This window comes from Rana temporaria, chromosome 4, assembly GCF_905171775.1.
Source record: "Rana temporaria chromosome 4, aRanTem1.1, whole genome shotgun sequence".
Taxonomy (NCBI): Eukaryota; Metazoa; Chordata; class Amphibia; order Anura; family Ranidae; genus Rana; species Rana temporaria.
In genome coordinates, this window is record NC_053492.1 from 318,908,260 (window position 1) to 318,927,376 (window position 19,117).

Sequence of the window (19,117 nt, forward strand, 5' to 3'; positions counted from 1 at the left end):
AGTGTATTTACTACCACTAAATGTATTTTTATTGAATGGATAGAAGGAGAAGTTAAACTAAAACATTTTTACTCTGTTGTAAAGTTTATAAGCACTGTGAGGTTGATTTACAAGGAAAGTTGCACTTTGCAAGGGAGTTTCCCCTAGAATTTGGTGAATGTGGAGAAGTTTCACTTAGCGAAGAATACCAATCATCTGCAATGAAACTAACAAATACTGCATTTTTGCCGGCACATGATTGGATGATGGAAGTCAGCAGAGCTTCACCTCATTAACTAAGTTCTGGGGCAAATTGCTTTACAAAGTGCAAATTTCCATACAAAGTAAACAGCCTTTTTACATTTAGTAGTAAATTAAACCCCAAATGTATGTCAATGATGGCCGATTTCATACTTCTGTGTACAATAAACCTACTAATAGTTGGAGTTCTAGCTTTCACCCCACCACATCGAATAGTCTATCATGCATTCATTTTTTTGTGGTTGAACTGGATGGACTTGTGTTTTTTTTCAACCTGACTGACTATGTAACTATGTAACTATGCTCTGTCAGACAATAAGGGCCACTCTAATCACTACATTAGGTGCAGCAGATTCCCCCTACTGCCCAGGCTTCCACTGTGTTGCTCCCCCCCCCCCGCTCCGGGCCCGCAGTGCTGCTGGGCTTCACCCTTCTCCTCCCAGCTGCTGTGGGGATGTTTCAGGATGGAGAGCGGGGGGGGGGGGAGGGGGCAGTGGCGTATCTAGGGTATGGCAGCCATGGAAAGTGCCATGGGCGCCATATGAAGGGGGCGCTGTTGAGTGGCTGGGAAGCAAGGCACTTACCAGGGTCTGAGCGTTTCTTCTTCCCTCCTCCCGAGCATAGGCAGGATCTCCTTTTCAGCAACTTTGCTAATGGACAATGGCAGCGTTATCCCTGCTGCGTTCAGCCACAGCCCTCCCCTGTTCTCCCAGGCTCCCCCATTCCATCTGGTTGGTTGGAAATGCACAAAGGAGGAGGAACATCAGTTTCTCCCTCTCCTCTGTGAAAGCTGAGGCCTTAAGTCATGGGTCTTCAAACTACGGCCCTCCAGTTGTTCAGGAACTACAATTCCCATCATGCCTAGTCATGTCTGTGAATGTCAGTGTGTTACAATGCCTCATGGGATGTGTAGTTCTACAACAGCTGGAGGGCCGTAGTTTGAGCATCCCTGCCTTAAGTGATGAAGATTTCATCACTTCCAGTATTGGTTCTGCATTTACCTGGCCTTGGAGGACAGAGGAGGGATCAGGAGTCTAATAAACCCCAGATTTCTCCATAAAGAAGATCTGTCACTACCCAAGGTATCACATGGGATAATAAATATCACTAGTTTTGTTAGCTGTTTTTTTTTTAAGGTTATTTTAAGATGGATTTCAAATGTTTCGACAGGGGCGCAGTTTCAGTGCTTGCCATAGGCGCTATTTTCACTAGATACGCCTCTGACAAGGAGCTAGTAAATATGTAATTTACCGGCCCCTTCCTTTTCTAAATGAACACATTGAACACACTCACTCAGTGTGTTCATAACACAGTTTACCATGCTTCAGTTTGTAAATGAACAGGAAGTCACTTAGCACTGAGCACATCCCAACCATTCACTGTCCTGTGCAGCTGAGGATCAGGGCAAGAGAAGGGGTTGTGATCATCTTTTGACCTTCATTCAGCTGGGTGTGCATTCTTATAGTAAAGCCCATTCAAAGTGGTAAAATTATTCCATTCATGTAAAAAAAATGCACACATTGCACACTCACTTATTTTATCCACATTTTTAGATAAGGTTCCAATACCCTGCAAAGCTTTTCTTAAACTGTTATACTATGTTGTTGTTTAACAGACATGCTGCGTACATTGAAGATGTTCTAGATTTGGTGAAAAAAGGTTTACAGTTAAGAGTTAAGCATTCAACTCTAATTCATGCAAATTCTTCTCGTTCCCATCTAGTTGTCACCTTAACTGTGACAACTAGTGCTAAATCTGGTGAGACAGTCGGTAAGTACTTTTTTACAGTTGTGTCATTAGTACGTCATATATCGGTGATAACCTTTTTATACCCCAGGTATTCTGGCACTCTAAAGGTAAATTATATCAGACCTCCAAAATATGTTTTTTCAACAGAACTCTATTTATTTAATGAGATTTATCCTAATCTTTAGACATCAAAAATGTGTTGTGAGACCCTCAGTGTACTTACCTAGGGCATAACCACATGCAAGTCCAGCCCCTAAGGCTGGGTTCACACTGGAACACGCAGTGGCTCACAGCAGGAGTGTGTCTCCATTCACTGTTTCAGGTCCGATTTCAGCACAACAATTTTTGGCTGAATTTGAACCTGAAAACAGACCAAAAGACGCATAGGACTCCTGTGCCATTCGTACCGGAGCCACTGCTATGATGAGTCAACCAGCTCCATAGAGAGCTGGTCACAATCTCTGACATACAGATTGGAATGCGGGGAAACCCACATCCAATTCGCACTGGTGTGAATCCAGCCTAAAAGAAAATATCTGGTGTGCAGAATCTTTACTTTTTTTCTGCAATATTTTTAATCTTTTTTGAATTTCTTCAACTTTAAATAAAAAAATTTGTAATTTTAGTTAATTTAAATATTTTTTTTTTCACAAATACAAATGCAATGCCTTCAAAATACTCTTATGCCTTGTACACTCAGTCGGACTTTTGACCGTGCAAAAGTCTGCCGTGAGTCCGTCGGAAAGAAAGAGAACAGGTTCTCTATCTAAGGTCTGTCAGACTTCCAAAAAAAAAGATTCAGGCTACACATGGCCAGACTTTCCTAGAAAATACATGTTTTCTCTGAAAATCCGGCCGTGTGTACGAGGCATAAAAAGAAAAAAATGTATTTATTCACCCGTTGACCTAACACAATCAAATCATTTGGTGTATATATCTGTCTTCATGCAGACCCTTTATTTCAAAACTAGTTGAAATAGAAAGTATGTTATCTTTTATTTATGGTTGGAGCCATATGGCCGATACGGACATGGACACAGACTGACAAGGACTCACGACATAAAATGGGCCTGAAGTGTGCGCTGGCCTAATGGACCGTACGCCAAAATAAGGGGGCATACCCTGTTAAATTATGGATGTTGTGGAATGAACCTGGGAATTCCTGTAAAATGGGATGGGGGGGTGGGCGAAGTGCGGGTCCAGAGGCGGGTGAGGGGGCTATAGGCTGCCGGGCTCCTCCCATAAATACAGGCCGCTGCTCGGCCTTGTCACATGCCTGTATACCATTCTAGGTATATCCAGTGGTAGCCTTTGCAGTTAATTTGGGGGGAAACCTTTAGCTCCAGTCCAAGATGATCAGTTTGTGATTTATCCTAGGATTTGTAAAAAGAAAGCTTATCATTGCCATTTGTTAAAAAAAAAAAAAGTAAACAAAACAAACCAGTCCTACTAATGGCTTACAGTAAGCTGCCCATATACTTAAAAGGGTGGTTGTTCAAGCTGTCTGAAGAATGCTCCAAAAATGTGTCAAATAGGAGAGAGAAGAGGGATAGGCCAGGATTGGATGATAAAGGGTGATTATTTATTGTTTTTAAATCCTTCATACAGCACAATGTTGGGAGAAGTCACACAAAATAGAAGTAACAATGCAACATTGAGCTTCCACATGCGCTTTTAAATGTATTCTGTCAACAAGTAACTCATTCAGTTTTAGTTAACACTTTATTTTTTCTAGATACATTCAACAGTCAAAAACACAAACCAATCAAAACAAAACTGCAGTTGGTTGACTTAGCTGGAAGTGAATGCGTAGGTATGCGTTATCATTTTTTACAATAGAATATAAAACATATTATGTATCCCACATGTGTTCTGTTGCAGTCAAAATAAATGTATCATAACAGAAACTTAAAGTGGAACTATAGGCAAAACTTGTTTTTACATTTTAGATAGTTTACAGGAGGGTTAACCAAACAGGAAGTGAGAGAAAATCCTCAAAAATCAAGGGAATTCCTTGGGGACCCAGAGGTCACCAGAAATAGTGTGCCTATTGGAAGATTCCCTCTCTTTTACTTTTCTGGGGACAATCCAAAATGTGGATAATTTCTTTCACTTTCAGTGACAATGGTAAACAGGAAACTTAGAGAGGGTGAAGCTCCTTAAAAAAAAAGCCTTATCAATGCCACGTGCCCTGTCCCTCTCCCTCATTGACACCAATGACGGATATGACTTGCTCTCCATCACAGCAGTGGCTGCAGCTGCTGTTGTCTGAAATCATAGTTACATAGTCAGGTTGAAAAAAGTCCATCCAGTTTAACCAATATAAAAAACAAAAACAAAAAAACAAGCCTCTAAGGGCTATACATCCATTGATCCATTGTGATTAGGCCGCAGTGCAGTTTCCCCGCAGTTTTCATGCAGGTTAGCTGTGCTTTCCCATAGCGTTCCATTAGGTCCAGCAGTTTTGCAGCGTTTTCTGAAAGCACACCAAATCTGTGGGACATAATAGAACTCTATGGGAAGGCATAGCTGACCTGCACCAAAACGGTGTGTACGCTGTGCTGTACACTGTGCTGTACCCATGCTGTGGCCAAAGCGCAGTGTGGAAGCACACAATTGCAAGCTTAGGCTGGCCATACATTATACATTTTTCTTTATCAATTTCCTTTAGATTTATATTCAACTATGTAAGTGTAACTGTGTAGTGTAAGGACCTAGCTGATTGCATACGAATGGCAGTATTTAGGTTTGACTTCATATTATATGGTTTGGTAAATCTTAAAGCGGGGGTTCACCCTATCGACGAAAAAAAAAATTTTTTTTTCTTTTACCTTAAAATCAGGCATTGTAGCGCGAGCTACAGTATGCCTGTCCCGAATTTTTTACCCCCGTACTCACCTTGTAGTCGTACATCGAAGATACCAGGGAATGGGCGTGCCTATGGAGACGGAGGATGATTGACGGCCGGCTCTGGCGCGTCACGCTTCTCCGGAAATAGCCGAAATAGGCTTGGTCTTCACGACGCGTGCGCATAGCCTGTGCGCAGGCGCCGTGAAGAGCCGAGACCTACTCCGGCTGTCTTCGGGGAGAGTGACGTGCCAGGGCCGGCCGTCAATCATCCTCCCTCTCCATAGGCACGCCCATTCCCCGCGGGAGCCGAAATCTACGATGTCCGATTACAAGGTGAGTCCGGGGTTAAAAAAATCGGGACAAGCATACTGTAGCTCGCGCTACAATGCCTGTCTCGATGGTAAAATGTGTCGGGGGGGGGGGGGTGAACTACCGCTTTAAGAAAAACTGTTCTGTACAAGAAATTTGTATAATGTATGGCCAACCTTAACCGCCCAGGCAGTGTACATGATTTTACTTTTATTAGTGCTAAGAGAAAGAGAAATACTGTATTTTCCGACGTATAAGATGACCTTTTGTACTTAAAAATATCCCCCAAAAATCGGGGGTCATCGTATACGCCAGTCCCTGTATGCAGAGTCAGACTGCGGGCTTCCATTGTTCAAAAGCCGCGCCTCCTCCTCGTCCTGTTCTGTGATAGGCGGAACACTCAGTTTCCCAGGAGAGCTTGTGTTCAGTGTTCCGGCCTATCATGGACGTCCTCGGCCTCAGACGAGAGGACGTCCATGATAGGCAGAACACTGAACACAAGCTCTGCTGGGAAACTGAGTGTTTCGCCTATCACGGAACAGGACGAGGAAGAGGCGCGGCTTTTGAACAATGGACGCCCGCAGTCTGACTCTGCATACAGGGATAAGGTATGGAGATCGGCACAGTGAGGTGAGTCAAAAGGGGGTCGTCTTATAAGGTGAGTATATACCAAAACCAACCTTTTACCTGGAAAATTATAGGGTCGTCTTATACGCCGGCAAATACGGTAGGTTTAATTTAGCAGGAAAGGGGGTTCAAAGTCTTTTCAGTTAAAGCAGAGTTCCACCCAAAAGCTTAAACCACTTCTCGCCCCCTTACATGCCACATTTGGCATATCATTTTTTTGGGGGGGAGTGGGGGCTTCGTTAGGAGTGGGACTTCCTGTCCCACTTCCTCCTTCCGCCCAGGGACCGCTTAGGCAGCCCCTCCCTGTAGGCGATCGCCTGGGACACGTGACAGGTCCCAGGCGATCGCCTGTCCACTCCTAGAGCGCAGCACGGCTCGCGCATGCGCAGTGAGTGCTCGGCCGTGAAGCCGAAAGCTGTCATGGCCGGGTGCCCACAGTCTGAATGGCGGCGCCAGTGGAGAGGAGCGACGCTCCGGGTGGCCGCGACGCTGGACAGTGGCGCAGGTAAGGGTCTGTTTATTAAAAGCCAGCAGCTACACTTTTTGTAGCTGCTGACTTTTAATAAACATAAAAAAAGCTTGAACTCCGCTTTAAAAACTTGATCTCTTAGCAATAAAAAAAAATAATGAAAGTTCTGCTTTAAATTACAAAGTAACTATTCTTTTTGGGACAAGCAAGACCTTTTTGCTGATATTTTCAATGCAATCTATAATCTAATAATCTAAAACAAAAAACAAACAAAAAAAACATCATCATATGCAGATCGATGTTCAACTCTTTAATCTGCAGAGGAGTAGAGCAGTAAATACAATGTAACAATAATGTTTAGGGAGCTTTCACACTGCCCCTGCAGAGCTTTTTGCTGCAGTGTAGGTGCATGCAGCATACCCACGGTTTTTGTGCTGGTTATCTACTCTTTCCCATAGAGTTCTTTTATGTCCCATGGTTTGGTTTCTGAAAGAGTAGGGTATGGTTTAGATTACGGTCACTTTCGAAAAAATTATTTTTCAGCTGTTTTGAATAAAAAAAAAATGCATTTTTCTATTTTAGTAGTAAAAAAGAATGGCAAGATTACATCCGGATATTTTCTTATTTATTCAATAGGTATGTCTGGTGTACAGGGAGTGGCCTTGAGAGAGGCTTCATTTATTAATCGAAGCCTATCTGCTCTGTCAGACGTATTGGGTGCCTTAGCAGAACATCGCACTCACATTCCTTATCGTAACAGCAAACTTACACACTTGCTACAGGATTCTATTGGTGAGTGCATTTCCTTGTATAATGTGTGTATGAATGCAGAAGATGTTGATGTAGGCAATTTGAAATTGATTAATTATTGTGGTTCTATAGCAATACTTTTTACCTTAACGCATTCCTTAGATTAAGGTAAAAAAAAGTCCCAGTAAGTATATTGCCCTCTCACCCCCCTTATACTTACCTGACTCCTATATCGATCCAGCTGTGTCCTTCTTCAGCCAGCGCTGCTCTGTCTCCCTCTTTTGCACAAAAGCAACAGCAGAAGCCATTGGCTGCTGTCAATCAATTCCATTGATGATGGAGTTGGGGGAAGGTCTGAGCCACGCTGTGTGTGTTTATAGATGCACAAAGGCTGGGTTGGGAGCAGGCCCCCAGATGTGCCACCATAGGAGGTGGCTTGCTATGGTGGAGCATGAAAAAGAGGAGGAGCCTAGAGTTTCGGTGGGGGACCCCAGAAAAGGGGGATTAGGGTCGCTCTGTGCAATGGTATTGCACAGAGCAGGTAAGCATAACATGTTTGTTATTTTTATTTTTATTCTTTTAATTAAGCCTTTACAATTGCTTTAAAGCCCCATAAGGCATTAAAGTGATTGTAAAGTCAGAAGGTTTTTTTTCTCTTAATGCATTCTATGCATTAAGATAAAAAAGCCTTCTGTGTGCAGCAGCCCCCCTCATACTTACCTGAGCCCCCTCTCTATCCAGCGATGTTGTAGGATTGTCTTGGCTGCCCAGGTCATTCAATTAGGAGATAAAGGGGGCAGGGCCAGGCCGCAGCTCTGTGTCTGAATGGATACACAGAGCTGCAGCAAAACCATTACACACAGCAGGTAAGTATGTATATTATTTTTTGTGCTTTTTTTTTATCACGTTTGTTGCACAATAGCATATGGCACTTGACAAACATACCAAAGTAGCTCCTGCACCTTATTTGTCAGTGAGCTTTGAGTGTTTTTGTAATGCATGTTTGGACGCATTTTGTAAAAATGTGCATCTCACAATGGTGTTTCTGGGAAAGCGTGGAGAAACAAGCATTTTTTTCTTAAATTCCCAGAACAAAATGGTGTGAATGGCGCTCTAAAGCAATTTTTTTCTGCCTGCGTTTCCTGTGAGTTCTTAGCCTATAGTATAAAGCCCAGATCTAAGTGATCAGATAGCCAGCTGCTTACAGCACATGATATGCAGCCCTTTTCCTGCTCTCAAGACAGGATGATTTATCCCTGCTCATGGGAAAGGAGACTTTCAATCCCTTTTTTTTTTTGTTTAAAGAGAGATTGTAGTATATACAGTATCTCACATAAGTGAGTACACCCCTCACATTTTTGTAAATATTTTATTATATCTTATCATGTGAAAACACTGAAGAAATTACACTTTGCTACAATGTAAAGTAGTGAGTGTACCGCTTGTACAACAGTGTACATTTGCTGTCCCATCAAAATAATTCAACACACAGCCATTAATGTCTAAACCGCTGGCAACAAAAGTGAGTATACCCCTAAGTTAAAATATCCAAATTGGACCCAATTAGCCATTTTCCCTCTCCGGTGTCATGTTAGCATTACAAGGTGGGTAAAATTTGGTGTTATCGCTCTCACTCTCTCATACTGGTTACTGGAAGTTCAACATGACACCTCATGGCAAAGAACTCTCTGAGCATCTGAAAAAAATAATTGTTGCTCTACATATTATAGCTCTAGGCCAGGGGTCGCCAAACTGTGGCCCAAGGGCCGAATGTGGCCCTTTGCTTGCCTTTATCTGGCCCTTGGGACACTACCCGTTCAACTGACACAAATGACAGGGCATTGTTTTCTTCCACTACTTCCAAGACATTTTCTGCTCCCACTGGCCACAGTCCAGCCCCCATGAAGCCGAAAGGACAGTAAACTGGCCCTTTGCTCAAAATGTTTGGAGAGCCCTGCTCTAGGCTATAAGAAGATTGCCAAGGCCCTAAAACTGAGCTACAGCACGGTTCCCAAGACCACACAGCGGTATAACAGGACAGGTTCCACTCAGAACAGGCCTCCCCATGGTCAACCAAAGGAGTTGAGTGCACGTGCTCAGCATCACTCTTTTGGAAAAAAGACGTATGACTCCAACTTATGACCTCATTGACCTTAGTGCACTGTTTAATTGGGCAACTATGTGGCAAACAAGGTTTAATTTTGATAAATGTAAAGTTATGCACTTGGGGGCTAAGAATATGCATGCATCATACATTCTAGGGGGAACAAATTGTGGAGAAGGATCTGGGTGTTCTGGTAGATCATAAGCTCAATAATGGCATGCAATGCCAAGCTGCGGTTTCCAAAGCGAGAAAAGTCATTTCTTGTATTAAGAGATGTATGGACTCCAAAGAGAGAGATATCATTTTGCCCCTGTACAAATCATCAGTAAGACCTCATCTGGAATATGCAGTTCAGTTTTGGGCACCAGTTCTCAAAAAGGATATCGGGGGAACTGGAGAAAGTGCAGAGAAGGGCAACCAAACTAATAAGAGGCATGGAGGAGCTCAGCTATGAGGAAAGACTAGAGGAACTGAATTTATTCTTTCTTGAGAAGAGGAGATTAAGGGGGGATATGATCCACATGTATAAATATATAAGGGGTCCATATAGTGAACTTGGTGTTGGGTTATTCACTTTAAGGTTATCACAGAGGACAAGGGGGCACTCTTTACGTCTGGAGGAAAAGAGATTTAATCTCCAAATATGCAAAGGTTTCTTCACAGGAAAACCACGTTTTTTTACAGCAGGAAAATGGCTGAAATTTGTCTTGCATACACACGGTCACACTAATCTTTTCTGAAATTCCAAATGTCAAGAACGCGGTAACGTACAACACGTACGACGAGCCGAGATCAATGAAGTTCAATAGGCAGTTCAGCTCTTCTGCTTGATTCTGAGCATGCATGTTTTTTTTCGTGTCGTAATTGCATACAATTAGTAAGAATTTTTTCTGTCACAAAAATTGAGATCCTACTCTCATTCTTTTTTTGGCAGGAAAACTGACAGAAAAAGTGTGATGCACAGGTCGGAATTCCTGACAAAAACCTATTTTTAGGAAAACTGATCGTGTGTACGAGGCATAAGAGCTGTGAAAATGTGGAATAGACTCCCTCCAGAGATGGATCTGGCCAGATCAGTATTGCTTTAAAAAAGGCCTGGATTATTTCCTAAATGTAGATAACATAACTGTATACTAACATTTATAGGTAAAGTTAATCCAGGAAATATCCGATTGCCTCTCGGAGGATCAGGAAGGATTTTTTCCCCTCTGGATCAACTGTGGCTATAGGATTGTGTATATGGGATTGTAAGGATTTATTTTTTATTGGTTGAACTAGGACTTTTTTCAACCTGACTAACTATGTAATTAAGATGGCCAGCTTTTCTCAATCCTTTTTCATCTTATAATAAGCCAGAACAGTACAGACAGGGTTGACTATAACAAACATATTTCCCCTGGCTCCCTCATAAAGAGGATCAAGTAGGATTTTTTCAGTGTTGGAGTTATCAGAAAACCGCACGTAAAATCGGAAAAAAGCAGTTCTTTATTTTTTTACGTTATAATATGTGAATGAAAGTAGGCGTCAGTAGGCAAAGTTACTGGAGCTCAAGGACTGCATTTTAATGATAAACGCTTGAGTTTTTTTTATAATTATTATGTTGCTGTCTAAGGTAACATATCAGGAAATCATCCATAAAGATTTGCATAGTTACAGACAGGTCAATTTTAAGATATACCCTAGAAAATTCTGTAATGAGTAAAACTATACTATACTTTTTGGACAGTTTGTTTTTAACATTCAACTCTAATATCTTACAACAGGTGGGGATGCAAAGTTGCTGGTGATGCTCTGTATTTCTCCTTGTCAGAAATTCACAACTGAAACCCTGCAGACGCTGGGATTTGGAACACGTGCCTGTCAAGTATCCAGAGTTCCTGTAAAAAATATGAAACATACATTAAAAATGCACTACTAATATTCTGCTGTTAACGTGTCTTTTGTTATGATCACACAAATAATGACTACTATGGAGCTGTTTATGAAACGGTGGACAGCAAAGTTCATGGAAGATTTTTACATGCTCCTCCAGTGGAGAAAAACTTTATTATTTCCTGATTCCCCAGGAGGCAATTGAATATTCCCTGGATCAACATTTTTTTAAGTTATTACCTATAAATGGTATTATCCAGTTATGTTTTATGCATTTAGGAATGCATCCAGCTCTTTTTTTTTAAAAACAGTACTACTGGGCGGACCAGAACTAGTCCTTTCTGCATTTTCACAGCTCTTACTTTAAAGAAGCCTTTCCCTGGGTGAAGGTTAAATCTCTTTTCTTGTAAAGAGTACCCCCTTGTTCTTTGTAACCACATTAACATGAATAACTCTGCACTAAGTTCACTATATGATCCACTTATGTATGTGTACATGGTGAGCATATCCCTCTTGCTCTTTTTAGTTCATTGGTGGTAGTTCATTGATTCTTCCTGTCAGAATGTACCAGCTGCCTCGTACGAGGTACGAGCAAGCCGGTACACTGACAGGTCTACAGGCGACCTCTATGGCTTTAGTGATCTGCTGATAGCTGGTGCCTTGCTTTACAGGCTCCTACAACAAAAACGAATAAATGCAAATTTTTTTACCTGCAAAAAAAATTAGCATTTTTTTTTTAAACTGAATGTATTCTTTTTTTTGTTCTTTTTTTTTTTCATTTTGGATAGAGTACTGTATGATTATAACCCCTGTGTGGCTTTCTCTTTCTTCTCTACATGTTATTGCTGGTACGGTTGAGCCAGTCCCAGAAAATTTTATTTGAAATATTGAGGATTATTTCTTTAGGCCCCCTTCAAATGGGGCAGACTCTAGGCAAACTTCCTTTGCTCAGCAGGGGATCTGTCTACTGCTGAGCAGAGGGAAGCGGGCAGATAACAGGTTGCTGTTCATTCCACTTGAGCAGAGCATATATGAACACAGACCGGCTGTCCAATTACACCCAAGTGCCCTCTAATCCACCCATGTAGAGGGGAACGGATCTCCTTCTGTTTGCTTTTAGTGGATCGGATTAGATGTAGGCGGGTGTAAATGGACACCAGTCTGTTTACATCTGCCGCTCCATAGAGGCAAATGGAGGGTCTGTTGGGGTCTGTCTGAAAAACCGACTTATAGTGGAATAATCGATTTTACATAATTTAATGATCTTATTGAATCTTGCCAGACTCTTAGGCACTGCCAAACCTCTTTTTTAGGGTCTTGGAGAACTGTTTTGATTGTGGCATAAGGACCCCACAAGTGTCGATAGAAAAGAGAAACACTAGACTCTTGAATATATGAGGTTTAAATAAGACAAGTTCCACCTGCAAGAAGGATCTAATGATTGGCACCTGATTTTATTTTTATAGATGTGGAATAGTGCTAGATATCAGTGTGCTTTTTGTTAGACTGTGAGGATAAATACACCATGTCAACTGTATTAATCTTTTTTAAGCATATTAGCCTAATGCCTAATTGACCGTGCAAAAGTCTGCCGTGAGTCCGTCAGAAGTCCGACGGAAAGAAAGAGAACAGGTTCTCTATCTAAGGTCTGTCGGACTTCCGACAAAAAGAGTCAGATGGAGGCTACACATGGCCGGACTTTCCGAGACAAAAAGCCTGTCGATAAAAGTAATCGTGTGATATAGATTACTCAGCATTTCCAGAGTCTCACCATGAGGATCATGACACTCTTTTCAGCTTTTAGGGTAAGTTACCGTGTTACTAAACACACAACAGTAAAATCAGTTGTTATATGCAGTAAAGCATGCTTGTTATACTCACTGTGACGGGTTAATCCCCACATTGTGTAAAAAGGCTGTTTGATCCTGTCTTCTCTGATCCCTCCCTTCTGCCATAGTACCCAATCCATCTCCTGATCGTACAGAGCACTGGGGGCACCCTGCACATGCTTAGTTTGGTGTGTAATGCTAGAGAGCATTTTTCTTTTTTTGGGAGGGTGCATGTGAGCAGTACAGGACCAATCAGCACTGTCCAGACAGAGGCTCCAGGGGTCATGCAGTCCCATAGGACAGTCAGTGGAGAATGAAAACTCCTGCTACTAGCTTTAACCAGTACTTGACCGGACACTTATAACAGTCACAAGACTGCTATATACTGCTGATGAGAAAAGGTATTTAGCAGTTTATATTTACTAAAATAATAACTTTTCTGTGTACTGTGGGATACTAGATATAGTGAATGCAGAGTCCTGAGTTTAGTAACACTTAAAGCGGTGGTTCACCCTGCAGAACAACATTGTAGCATACAATTCGGCATTGTAGCGCGAGCTACAGTATGCCGGTCTTAATTTTTTTATCGCCGTACTCACAGCGTAATCGTACATCGTAGATTCCGTCTGCCGCGGGGAATGGGAGTTCCTTTCAAGAGGGAGGGTGATTGACGGCCGGCTCTGGCGCGTCACGCTCCCCGAAGACAGCCGGAGTAGGTCTCGGCTCTTCACGGCGCCTGCGCACAGACTATGCGCAGGCGCCGTGAAGAGCCAAGCCTATTTCGGCTATTTCCGGAGAAGCGTGACGCGCCAGAGCCGGCCGTCAATCACCTTCCGTCTGGATTGGAACGCCCATTCCCCGTGGGCAGTCGGAATCTACGATGTACGATTACACAGTGAGTACGGCGATAAAAAAATTAAGACCGGCATACTGTAGCTCGCGCTACAATGCCGAATTTTAGGCTAGAAGAAAAAAAAAATTTTTTTTTTTATTTTATAGGGTGAACCCCCGCTTTAAAGCATATTTTCCTACAGGATTTTTTTTTACACTGTGATCTGCTATGGTGGAAGGGGACCTGATGTAATAGGTAAATATAACAAACAAATGCTTTTCCTGTCCTCCTAAAATTGGCACCTGGGGCTACAAATGACCCTGGCTCTGTTGTGCTCTCTGATCCCAGGCTAGTTGGGCCCAGGACTACTGTCCTTTTGATCTCTATAGTTAAAGCCTCCTCACTAGCTTTTTGTTATAAATGTTTTATTGTTTTGCATCAGCTTTACTATAAACATACTTAGGGCCAGATTCAGAAAGATCAGCATTCTGCTGGCGTAACGTATCTCATTTACGTTATGCCGCCGCAAGTTTTTCAGGCAAGTGCTTTATTCACAAAGCACTTGCCTGTCAAGTTGCGACGGCGTAGCGTAAATCCACCCGGCGGAATTCAAATTTGGCGGGTAGGGGGCGTGTATCATTTAAATGATGCGCGTCCCGCGCCAAACAAACTGCACATGCGACGGCCGCGACTGAATCCCAGTGCGCATGCTCCAAATGACGTCGGCAAATCATCATGCTTTTGACGTGAACGTAAATTACGTCCAGCCGTATTCGCGAACGACTTACGCAAACAACGTAAAAATTTCAAAACTCGGCGCGTGAACGACGGCCATACTTAACATAGGATACGCCGCACATACCCCTCATATAGCAGGGGTAACTTTACGCCGGAAAAAGCCGAACGCAAACAACGTAAAAAAAAAAAAGTGCCGGGCTGTCGTTCGTTTCTGAATCGACGTAACTACTCATTTGCATATTCCTCGCGTAAACAAACGGAAGCGCCACCTAGCGGCCAGCGTAAGATTGCAGCCTAAGATCTGATGGTGTAAGTCACTTACACCTGTCGGATCTTAGGCATATCTATGCGTAACCTGATTCTATGAATCAGGCGTATAGATACGACGGCCGGACTCAGAGATACGACGGCGTATCAGGAGATACGCCGTCGTATCTCGTTTCTGAATCCGGCCCTTACAGTAAAAAAACTGTGGATAGACCAAAATTACAACAATTCTGGTACTATCTAAATATGTAACTTTTGATTTGTCAACTGAACTGTGTAAAATGTGCAGGCAGGGACATATACTACACACTGCTACAGCTGTGTTATGTAAACTGTATCACATAATATGTAACTCTAAAAATGCATTGTGCATGCTACAACAGTGCCCTCTTGTGGAAAAAAAAAACAAATAAAAGATTTTTCTATTTCTCAGATTATTTTATTGTTTTAAATCCTTGTTGCATTACCAGAGGCATCGAACAATATTTTATTTGGAATCTGACCAATACATCCCTAAACAGCAGATAAAATGTCTACTCTGTGTGCAGAAGAGACATGCGATATCTCTAATGCAATAAAAGAAACCTACATGCCTTCTTGCAGTCATCTGTGGAATGTGCACTGAGCAATCTACATTCCGGCATAAGCAGCAGTGATGTCATCCTGTCAATGAGAACAGGCACAGCCCAGCACATAAAGGATGCTGGCAAGAGATGCCAGACCATTAAGGGAGGAATGCATCGCAGAGTTTTGCATGGCATTAACCAAGAAAATACTTTTTCTACTTTTGGAATCAATTCAAATTCAGGAACACCCCACTGTATATTTATGTTTCCTTTCTATTGTATCCCACAGCATACATAAAAAATATATAGTTCTTGCTCTTTATAGGACTTCATAGAAGGTGTCATGGTTGACTGCAAAAGTCTCAGAGAAAATTGCTGTTATCTGTCCCAATAGAAAGTCTGCGGACTGACGGAATCCGGTTCTCATTAAAATACAATGGGGGATTTTTTAAAGAATTGTGCAAGTACAATGTTTGCACACCTCTCCTAAACTTAGAACTTCTAATTAACAAATGGGGTGAAAGTCCCTTTGTTAATCAGAAATGGCATGGTTGACCGAAGAAGTTGAGTGCACGTGCTCATCGTCACATCTGGAGATTGTCTTCTGGAAATAGACGTATGAGTGCTGCCAGCATTGCTGCAGAAGTTGAAGGGGTGGGGGTCAGCCTGTCAGTGCTCAGACTATATGCTGCACACTGCATCAAATTGGTCTGAATGGCTGTCATCCCAGAAGGAAGCCTCTTCTAAAGATGATGCACAAGAAAGCCTGCAAACAGTTTGCTGAAGACAAGCAGACTAAGGACATGGATTACTGGAATCATGTCCTGTGGTCTGATGAGACCAAAATAAATGTATTTTGTTCACATGGTGTCAAGTGTGTGTGGCCGCAACAAAGTTAGGAGTACAAAGACAAGTGTGTCTTTCCTACAGTCAAGCATGGTGGTGGGAGTGTCTTGGTCTGGGGTTGCATGAGTGCTGCCGTCACTGGGGCGCTACAGTTTATTGAGGGAACCATGAATGCCAACATATACTGTGACATACTAAAGCAGGGCATGATCCGCTCCCTTCGGAGACTGCCACATGGCAGTATTCCAACATAACGACCCAAACACACCTCTAAGATGACCACTGACTTGCTAAAGAATGTGAGGGAAAGGTGATGGACTGGCAAGGCAAGTCTCCAGACCTAAACCCTATTGAGCATCTGTGGTGTATTCTCAAACGGAAGGTAGAGGAGCGCAAGTTCTCTAACATCCACCAGCTCTGTGATGTCGTCATGGAGGAAGAGAACTCCAGTGGCAACCTGTGAAGCTCTGGTGAACTCCACGCCCAAGACGGTTAAGGCACTGCTGGAAAATAATGGTGGCTACACAAATTATTGACACTTTGGGCCCAATTTTGAAATTTTCACTTAGCGGTGTACTAATTTTTGTCTAAACAGACATTAACGGCTGTGCGTTGAGTTATTTTGAGGGGGCAGCTAATTTACACTTTTATACAAGCTGTACACGCACTACTTTACATTGTAGCAAAGTGTCATTTTTTCATTGTTGTCACATAAGATATAATAAAAATATTTAAAATTTTTGTAAGATACTGTATTTGTTTGTAGATTTATATTACTAAACATTTCTAAATGTGTCTTCATTAAATTTTTTATAATAAGGATTAGTGTTGCTCACGAATATTCGCATTGCGAATATTCGACTCGAATATAGCATATTCGAGAAATCGCGCTATATTTCGAATTTCGCGGTGAATATTCGCAATTCCGAATATTCGCATTTTTTCAATTTGATTTTTAAAACAGATCACATCCTATCGACGTCTAAAAGCATTGCTGGTATGATTAGAGACCCTGGGCCGAGTAGCTAAGCTGAGGCGATCCTTTTATGTTGCCAAATTGAAAAAAAAAAAATTGCGATTTTTCGCTATTGCGAATGCGAAAATGATTGCGAATTTTCGATAACTGTGGTAGGAGAACTCTGATTGTCTCTGATGCAAAAGGGGGGGGGCTTTGTGTATGTGTATGTTATGAATATTTGTATGTTTGATATTATTATTTTTTGTAAGAAGGAAAAAATTGCGCATACCTTAAAAAAGGGGAGAATACAGCAGCAACTCAAAAATGTTATACAACATAAATTAATACAAGACAGAAAATGGAGTCGCTCTACAAGAATAAAAAATATGTCTAGTGACAAGACATGTGGGCAAATTATAAAATAAGCAAGCGCAAATAACTTGTGAAATACACAGTGAAACAAATATATAAAAAAATATAGTCCCAATAATAGAAAAATAATCTTTCATAAAAATGTCTTTGATATGTGAAGTGAAAAAAAGTCCAAAGCATGCAGCATGAACGTGTTCAATCTTCAAGGTGTTTGATTGACAAATGGCTGTGACAGATGGATAGAGTAAAGAATCACCACCAATGCAAAACACTTTTTATTTTCTATTGTAAAATATCAAGAATATTCTGAGCCAATCAGAGTGCTCCTTCCGCATTTGCCGAATATTCGCAATTATTTTGTATTGTAAAATATCAAGAATATTCTGAGCCAATCAGAGTGCTCCTTCTGCATTTGCCGAATATTCGCAATTATTTTGTATTGTAAAATATCAAGAATATTCTGAGCCAATCAGAGAGCTCCTTCCGCATTTGCCGAATATTCGCAATTATTTTGTATTGTAAAATATCACGAATATTCTGAGCCAATCAGAGTGCTCCTACAGCATTTCTCGAAATTGCGCAATAAATATCGCATTCGCATGTTGCGATATTTCGATAAAATATCACGAATATTCTGAGCCAATCAGAGCGCTCCTCCAGCATTTCTCGAAATTGCGCAATAAATATCGCATTCGCATGTTGCGATATTTCGATAAAATATCACGAATATTCTGAGCCAATCAGAGTGCTCCTACCGCAGTTATCAAAAAATCGCAATTATTTTCGCATTCGCAATAGCGAAAAATCGCAATCATTTACTTTCGATAAAATATCACGAATATTCGAATTTAGCGAATATATCTCGAATATTCGAATATATATTCGAGATATATCGCGAAATCGAATATGGCATATTCTGCTCAACACTAATAAGGATAACATTCCTCCTCACCTAACACAACAATGCAATATAAATTGAATTCCTTGATATATTATTGTATTTAACCACTTAAGCCCCAGGCCATAATGCAGCTAAAGGACCAGGCCCCTTTATTCGGCACTGCGTCACTTTAACCACTTAAGGACCGCCTCCTGCACATATACGTCGGCAGAATGGCACGGCTGCGCACATGTACGTACAGGTACGTCCTGTACTAGTACCCAGTCGTGGGCACCCGCGGCGCGCTCCCGAGACCCGGTCCGAAGCTCCGTGACCGGGACCAGCGGACCCGATCGCCGCTGGAGACCCACGATCGGTCCCCGGAGATGAAGAACGGGGAGAGCCATGTGTAAACACGGCCTCCCCGTTCTTCACTGTGGCGGCTGCATCGATTGTGTCCCCCTATAAAAGGGATGACACGATCAAAGTCACATCTACAGCCACACCCCCCTACAGTTGTAAACACACTTCAGGTCACACATAAACCCAACAGGGACCCTGTGGTTAACTCCCAAACTGCAACTCTCATTTTCACAATAAACAATGAATTTTAAATGCATTTTTTGCTGTGAAAATGACAATGGTCCCAAAAATGTGTCAAAATTGTCCGAAGTGTCCGCCATAATGTCGCAGTCACGAAAAAAATTGCTGATCGCCGCCATTAGTAGTAAAAAAAAAAATATATATAAAAATGCAATAAAACTATCCCCTATTTTGTAAACGCTATAAATTTTGCGCAAACCAACCGATAAACGCTTATTGCAATTTTTTTTTTACCAAAAATAGGTAGAAGAATATG

At 41.8% G+C, this 19,117-nt stretch overlaps 1 protein-coding gene across 1 annotated transcript in view; it reads left to right on the forward strand.

The window, feature by feature from the left end:
- KIF25 (kinesin family member 25) overlaps positions 1 to 11,018 on the forward strand; it is a 94,638-nt gene extending 83,620 nt beyond the window's left edge. Inside the window, exons 12-15 of the mRNA XM_040350673.1 lie at positions 1,856 to 2,010; positions 3,725 to 3,802; positions 6,881 to 7,036; positions 10,862 to 11,018. Coding sequence (XP_040206607.1) covers positions 1,856 to 2,010; positions 3,725 to 3,802; positions 6,881 to 7,036; positions 10,862 to 11,016 — 544 coding nt within the window. The 3' untranslated portion in view covers positions 11,017 to 11,018. The remainder of the gene's footprint in view (positions 1 to 1,855; positions 2,011 to 3,724; positions 3,803 to 6,880; positions 7,037 to 10,861) is intronic.
- The last annotated feature ends 8,099 nt before the right edge of the window (positions 11,019 to 19,117 follow it).